Source organism: Cebus imitator, unplaced genomic scaffold (genome assembly GCF_001604975.1).
Source record: "Cebus imitator isolate Cc_AM_T3 unplaced genomic scaffold, Cebus_imitator-1.0 Scaffold149, whole genome shotgun sequence".
Taxonomy (NCBI): Eukaryota; Metazoa; Chordata; class Mammalia; order Primates; family Cebidae; genus Cebus; species Cebus imitator.
Genome location: NW_016107464.1, coordinates 381,567 through 389,786, shown reverse-complemented (window position 1 = coordinate 389,786; position 8,220 = coordinate 381,567). Strand labels below are relative to the sequence as shown.

Here is an 8,220-nt window from a genome sequence, read left to right as displayed (position 1 = left end):
ACAGGCGTGAGCCACCGCGCCCGGCTCTAAATTTTGTATTTTTAGTAGAGATGAGGTTTCATTATGTTGACCAGGATGGTCTCGATCTCTTGACCTCGTGATCCACCCGCCTCTGCCTCCCAAAGTGCTGGGATTACAGGTTTGAGCCACCGCGCCCGGCCTAATTATACATACTTTTAATGATAACTGAGTAACAGCTGTTCTCTCTGATAGACTTCATGGGAGACTGTAGTGGGGAAGAAGAAGAATTTTGCAAAAGAAAATTCAGAAAACAAAGAGAATAGAGAGAAGAAAAGCGAGAAAGAATCAGTTCGTGGACGTGGAAACAACAACCGGAAAGGAAGAGGTGGCAATCGTGGCAGAGAATGTAAGTACAGACTTTCCACTCAGTTTTTTCTCTTCTCTTCTCTCTCCTCAAGTGATTGTCTCGCCTCAGCCTCCGAGTGTGTTGGGATTACAGGCATGAGCCACTGTGCTCAGGTTTCTGTTTTTTTCTTAGGAGTTTTTATATATTCTGAACAACTGAAAGATTAGTCCATAGCATGCCTATGAATTTGTTTCCTCAATGCAGAATTTGTTCTAATAGTTAACACCAGAAATGAGTGGCAACTGAGTATTTTCATAGAGCCTCTTATATGGTTTCATGTTAGCATTGACCTGGGCTGTAGGCAGGTGGTTGGGTAGTGTGTCTTATGACTGCCTTCTGTTATGAGTCAAACTCGTTTGCTAATTTTAGAATGGTGTGTGTCTGGTGAGGAAAGGGTCAGGGGTCATTTACTTACAGATAGGTGAAGCTGTTTTTTTCTTCCATTTATGGATACTCATGGTATAGACAAGGGTTAGAGTAAGAGGAAAGTTGCTGAATAGGCAGGATTTCTCATAGGCAGGTCTCATTTCCATTAGCCCTAGGTTTTCTAGGTTTTGTCACTGTTCATGCAAAACAGCCCTGCCTGCTCTGGCAATGTGTTAATGTAGTTAAGTTATGAAAGAATAAAATGTAAATATTTAACATATCTCTTGCTGTCTCATATATACCACCGATATTTATTGAGTATTTGCTATGTGGTGGATACTTTTATAGGCATACAGCAATGAATAAAATCGATAAAATCTTTGCCCTTCTAAAACTTACCTTTCAGTGAAGGTCAAATGGGACATAACAAGATAAAATATTTTATATTAATATTTTAATGGTGTTATATAGAAATTATGCCATAGGGAAAACCAAGAGAGATGCAAATTGTGGGAAGAAGTCCGGCCAATTTAAGTGGATTGCCAAGGAAAGTCTCACTGGAATTCATGTGAGTCAACCTCTGAAAGAGGTAACGGGAGCAAGCCATGCCAATATCCTTCATAAAATTTCTGTATTATGTAGGGCGATTAATGTCAATATAGGGATGAGAAAAAGAAAAGACTGCGTGTTGGCATCTTCTGGTTAGTATCCTAGAAAATCCCAACTTTAGTTTTTCTAAGAACTCAGTGTTTCCTTGCTAGCTGTTTTGCTATTCTGTGCCTTTCCAGGCTTTGGACCTAACTAATGAGTAAATTCTGTGATGTATTATGTAGTTGCATAATGGTGGTAGTTTTTTTGAAGCAAAAACTTTAGGAGAGGGCAAGTCCACCAAGAAGAAAGAAAAATCAGTATGTTATTTTAGTATCTTTTATGAATTTTCATGTGAATTAAGGAAGATGTGATTTCATTATTTAAAAAAAATTTTTTTTGAGACAAGGTCTTAGCCAGGCTGAAGTGCAGTGGTGTGATCACAGCTCACTGCAGCCTTGACCTTCCTGGGCTCAGGTGATCCTCCTACCTCAGCCTCCTGAGTCGCTGGGACTACTAAGTGCACACCATCATGACCACGCCTGGCTAATTTTTATATTTTGTATTTTTTCTGAGACAGAGTCTTGCTCATTTGCTCAGGCTAGAGTGCAGTGAGGAGATTTTAGCTCACTGCATCCTCCACCTCTTGGGTCCAAGCAATTCTCCTGCCTCAGCCTCCCGAGTAGCTGGGACTATAGGTGTGTGCCACCATGCCTAGCTAAATTTTGTGTTTTTTGATAGAGATGGGGTTTCTTTGTGTTAGCCAGGCTGGTCTCAAACTCCTGGCCTTAAGTGATCTGCCTGCCTCAGCCTCCCAAAGTGCTGGGATTACAGGCGTGAGCTACTGTGCCTGGCCAATTTTTGTAGTTTTTTTGTATGGTACCCAGTCTGATCTGAAGCTCTTGGGCTCAAGAGATCGGCCCTCTCAGCTGGAAATTACAAATACCAGAATTACAAGCGAAAGCCACTGTGCCTGACCTCATTCAGTTTTTAAGTCACTTTTGTGTCTGTTTTTCCTATTTCTGAACGTGTTTAAATTGTAGCCTGTTTGGCATTCCTTCTTTGCATTTAATAGTTGCTTGGTAAGGTTATATACAAGAGGTTTGGAAATGGAAATTTATTTTTCTGCTCTTTTTCTCTTAGTTAGAGGTGAAGAAAATGGAATTGATTCCAATCAAGTGGACAGGCCTTCAGATCGTGGCAAGCGAGTCCGAGGTAGAGGTAAGCTAGAGTAAGAGAGAAGAAAATGCTTTCATTCTACGGAAACAAGCGGGCATTTGCTTTGCTGGACTCTTACTAGGGTTGGCAGTGTGCTCTGAAAGGATGGTAGGTCATCTAAAATCTGATCATTTGTTTATTGATCCTGTAAATAAACTATTTTGTATTATGTAGTTTTGAAGAAATCCAAGGGTTGTTTTTGGATGAGCTGAGAAAGCCCTTTTTTTTTTTTTTTGAGACGGAGTTTCGCTCTTGTTACCCAGGCTGGAGTGCAATGGCGCGATCTCGGCTCACCGCACCCTCCGCCTCCCGGGTTCAGGCAATTCTCCTGCCTCAGCCTCCTGAGTCGCTGGGATTACAGGCACGCGCCACCATGCCCAGCTAATTTTTTGTATTTTTTTTAGAGACGGGTTTCACCATGTTGACCAAGATGGTCTCGATCTCTTGACCTCGTGATCCACCCGCCTCGGCCTCCCACAGTGCTGGGATTACAGGCTTGAGCCACCGCGCCCGGCCTGAGAAAGCCCTTTTTATGAATAATTTAAAACTTAAAGCTCTAACCAAAAGCATTGACAAATTATAATTGTATTACATTTGGAATACAGTGCAATGGCGTTTTTTTAAACCTTAATTTTAAAATACTTTATTGCTAAAACAAACAAAGAAACAAAAAGTTACGATCACTTGAGTCTTCAGGCTCTTGTAGTCGTTTTGCTAGGGGGGCAGGCCTTGCCTTGATGGTAGTGGTGGTGGTTGCCAGTTTGGGGGTGGCTGTGGCAATTTCTCTTCTTAAATTTTTTTAATTTTTAGCTTTTTACTGATAGATAATATTTAAACACATTTTTGGGGTATATCCGGTACTTCATTACATGCATAGAATATATAATTATTAAGTTGGGGTATTTAGGTTATCCATCACCATTAGCATTTATCATTTTGAAATGTATAATACGTAATTGTTAAGTGGTCACCTTACTCTACTGTTGAACATTAGAACTTACTCCTTTTTTTTGAGACAAGGTTTCATTCTGTTGCCCAGGCTGGAGTGCAGTGGCACCATCTCAGCTCACTGCAACCTCCACCTCCTGGACTCAGACAATCCTCCCACTAGGTGAGGCTACAGGTGCATGCCACCATGCCCAGCTAATTTTTCTATTTTTGGTAGAGATGGGGTTTCACCATGTTGGCCAGGCTGGTCTCGAACTCTTGGCTTCAAGTGATCCACCTGTAATCCTATCAAAGTGGTAGGATTGCAGGCATGAGCCACTGAGCCTGGCCTAGAATTTATTCCTTCTCTCTAACTGTGTTTTAACCTACCACCAATCTCATTTCATTCCCTACCCTCTGTACCCATCACCTTCTCTGCCTCTGGGAACTATCATTCCACTGTCTACCTGCATGAGACAACTTTGTTAGCTCTTACATGAGTGAGTACCTGTGATTGTCTTCTGTGTCTGGTTTATTTAACACGATGTCTTCTAGGTCCATTCATGTTGCCCCAAAGGACATGATTTCCTCCTTTTTTAATGGCTGAATAGTATTCCAAAGTGCAAATATATCACTTTTTAAAATCCATACATCTGCTGATGAACACTTAGGTTGATTCCCTTTATTTGTGAATATTGTGAATAGTGCTTCAGTAATCGTGGGGGTGTATGTATCTTATTGGCATACTGGTTTCCTTTTCTTTTTATAAGTAGCCAGTAATGGGATTGCTGGATCATATGGCAATTTAATTTTTTGTTTTTGATAAATCTCCATACTATTTTTGAAAATGACTATACCAGTTTATATTCCTACCAATAGTGTATGAAAGTTCCCTTTTTCCTGCATGTGTTTAATTGATTTGGTTAATTAATTAATTAGATGGAGTGCCATGATCATAGCCCACTGTAGTCTTGAACTCCTGGGTTCAGGCAGTCTCCCTGCCTCAGCCACCTCATTAGTTGGGTTGCAAGCTATTTTTTGTCTTTTTGATAGTAGCTGTTCTAACTGGCGTAAGATGGTATCTCATTGTGGTTTTCATTTGCATTTTATTGATGTTTACTGATGAGCATTTTTTTGTATATCTTTTGGCCATTTGTATATTGTCTTTTTAGATCTTTTGTCTACTTTTTTTTTTTTTTTNCCTCTTAAGAGACGGTCTCTCACTCTGTTCCCCAGGCTGGAGTGCAGTTGCATGATCATAACTTACTGTAACCTTGAACTCCTGGGCTCAAGTGATTCTTTCGCCTCAGCTTTTTGAGCAGCTGGGGCCCACATGCCTGGCTAATTTAAAGAAAAAAATATTCTTTTAGAGTTGGAGTCTTGGAGTGTTGCCCAGGTTGGTCTTGAATTCCTGTCCTCAAGCTGTCCTACCTCAGCCTCCCAAAGCTCAGGGATTACAGGTATGAGCTACTGTCCCCAAGCTGTTTACCCACTTTTTAATGGGATTATTTAATTTTTGGCTGTCGAGTTGTTTTGGTTCCTTGTATAGTCTGAATATTAGTCCATTGTCAGATGGATATCACCCTACAAATTTCTTAAATGATACTTCTTTAATGCTGAGGCTAAAATCCCAGAGATTTGGGCCAGTGAGGTGGCTCACACCTGTAATTACTTTGGGAAGCAAAGGCAGGCAGATCACTTGATATCAGTAGTTTGAGACCAGCCTGGCTAACATGGTAAAACCATGTATCTACTAAAAATACAAAAATTAGCTGGACATGGTGGTCTGTGTCTGTGGTTCCAGCTACTCGGGAGGCTGAGGCATGAGAATCATAGGAAGTGGAGGCTGTAGTGAACTGAGAATGTGCCACTACACTCCAGCTTGGGTGACAGAGTGAGACTCTGTCTCAAATAATAATAATAATAAAAAATCCCAACGATTCAGTATTATTCTAGATAAAGTTCTTGTCATATGCCACATAGTAAATTGGTAAAAACCAAGTATAATTCTGCATTCCATGAGTTGAAACTGCTTAGTATTTTTTATATTTAGGATCAGGTTTCTATAACGTTTCAAATTTGCCATTGTCAAAGATAGAAAGATGGCAATGAAGAGTGTTGGCACATACACCCCTACTAGTTTATTAGGTCTTAAACCATGACATACACACTTTAAGGAAAAGAAAACAGGATAACAAAAAGAAAGAATAAAATTACTTTATTGACCAGTAAATTTCACTGTGCCTCACTGGAGAGGGTGGTTGCAGTGTGAGACTAACCTTATGTGTGTGATTAGTCCTTACCACCCTGCTCTGGTTAAAATATCATTGCTCTGGTATTCTTCTGTTCTTAAGGTTTTAGGAATACATACTAACCCAGCTTCTCCTCTTACCAGGGAGAGGGTTTTCTTTCCAAGGGTATGTGATTCTTCAGATGCTTCTCCTGGCATTAATGGGCATCTTAGAGAAGTAGTAGAATCTTCATGACTGAAATTCCACTGCGGACTACACTGTTGAATCCTTTAATTTTGCCCTTTGACAGTAGGAATCTAGTCACAGTGTGTATTTGTATTGGTTGTTTAGAGACAAATTTAAGGATTACAAGCTGACCCATGTCATAAATCGAACAGATTTATTGTTATGAAAACACATTATGGGGAATAACCAGTGAGTTGGAGATTGAATATCTGCTGGGATGCGTACTGTTATTACTTTGAGAAAAAGATGATATGTTTACCGTGGTTCTATTTAGGTTAACAAACCCCAAATCAATAAAAGTTAACAGTCCATGTAAAATCACCGTAGTTTTTCTTAATCACAAATAGGCTATATAAATTCTGCAGGGGGTGCGGTGTTGTATTTGACTTCTTCGTGTTCTTTTTGGGACCGTATGGTGGCTGTTCATTTAATTTTCTCATCAGTGTATATACCAGTGAATAGGAACAGAAGGCAAATAATCAAAAACAGTTCATTTGAACTATCTGTGTGACAAAATGGGCACTTAATTTTCCTACCAAAATCTGTTGTGTTTGCTTTATATAAAAGCAGCTATGTAGGCAAACTACCTACCTTTTTTTTTTTTTTTTTTAAAACTTGTTTTGGTTTTTGTTCATAATTTACCAGTTGGCCTTACTGGATAGTAAGTTGTGGAGCAGAGCTTACATTCAAGTAGAAACCATTTGGAAAATAATTCCTATAGAGTATGTCTTTCATAAGTCTTTTTGCTGGTGAAGTGTAATTGAGGATTTTTGTAAAGGATTTGGGTTGAAGCAGCATTATTAGAATATCAGGTAAGTATGTTTGCCAGGAGGCTCTTTGACAACTTGGTTGAAAGAGGGGCTGCTGGCTTCTGGCAGTTCTGCTGAGTTTTTTTTTATAAAGACTTTTCTGAAGCTTAGCCTCAGAGTTGTAAAAATAACTGCAAGGAGTGGGGCCTGTATTGGGATCTGCCAGGTATGTTATGATCGCAGGGGAAGGAACAAAATTGTCTTATATCTTAACAATTGTTTTCTTCTCGCTAATATCCTGAAGAGAGGAAAGAGATAAGCAGAGAGAAATTTTCCATTTCATAGATAATGTAATTATTGCTATGATTCTGACAGTATTTTATTTATTTTTATTTTTTATTTTTTTGAGATGGAGTTTTGCTCTTGTTGCCCAGGCTGGAGTACAATGGCAGGATCTCGGCTCACCGAAACCTCCGCCTCCTAGGTTCAAGTGATTCTCCTGCCTAGCCTCCTGAGTAGCTGGGATTATAGGCAAGTGCCACCACGCCTGGCTAATTTTGTATTTTTATTAGTAGAAATGGGGTTTCTCCATGTTGGCAAGGCTGGTCTTGAACTCTCGACCTCAGGTGATCCGCCTGACTTGGCCTCCCAAAGTGCTGGGATTACAGGGGTGAGCCACTGCACCCGGTGATTCTGACAGTATTTTTTGTAGTGTACCTCAGTGTATTTTTCCCTTCCCCCCTTCCCCCCTTCCCCGCTTCCCCGCTTCCCGTGGGAGTCTCACTGTGTCGCCCAGGCTAGTCTCGAACTCAGGAACTCAAACAGTTCTACATCAGTGTATTTAAAAAATAATTTCAGGCCAAGTACACCGGCTTATGCCTGTAATCCTAGCACTTTGGAGGGCTGAGGTGAGAGGATCACTTGAGCTCAGGAGTCCAAGATCAGCTTGGACAACATAGCAGAATCCTGTCTGTATTTTTTTTTAATTTGTATTTCTGGGTGTATATATATATTTCCTGAAGTAAATATGCCTATATTATTTTTATGGTCTTGGCATAATATGGGAGTTCAAAAGTAATATAAAATTTAGTGTGGCTCACCATTTTTATTTACTGTGTTTTTATTTATTTATTTTTGAGATAGGGTCTTACTCTGTCACCCAGGCTGGTATGCAGTGGCGTGATCTTTGCTCAGTGCAGCCTCCACCTTCTGGACTCAAGCAATTTTCCCATCTCAGCATCCCTCATAGCTGGGACTACAGGCACATGCCACTATGCCCAGCTAATTTTTTTATTTTTTGTAGAGACAGGGGTTTGCAGTGTTGCTCAGGCTGGTCTTGAACTCTTGAGCTCAAACAGCCCACCCCCCTCGGCTTCCCAAAGTGCTGGGATTACAGGCATGAGCCACAGCGTCCAGCCTGCTATTTCATTTAACTTTGTTTTGAATGTGCTTTATGCAGAAAAAGATAATATACTTACGGACTTTATGACATAGATCCATCTTTTTTTTTTTTTTTTTTTTTTTTTTT

General features: G+C 40.1%; 1 protein-coding gene across 12 annotated transcripts in view; it reads left to right on the top strand.

Annotated features, from left to right (window-relative positions):
- The window catches only part of UBAP2 (ubiquitin associated protein 2), a 132,293-nt gene that overhangs the window by 58,845 nt on the left and 65,228 nt on the right, over positions 1-8,220 (top strand). For all 12 annotated transcript variants that reach the window (XM_037743635.1, XM_037743631.1, XM_037743638.1 and 9 more), the window contains 2 exons: positions 214-367; positions 2,465-2,542. In XM_037743635.1, the coding sequence (XP_037599563.1) occupies positions 214-367; positions 2,465-2,542 (232 nt within the window). The remainder of the gene's footprint in view (positions 1-213; positions 368-2,464; positions 2,543-8,220) is intronic.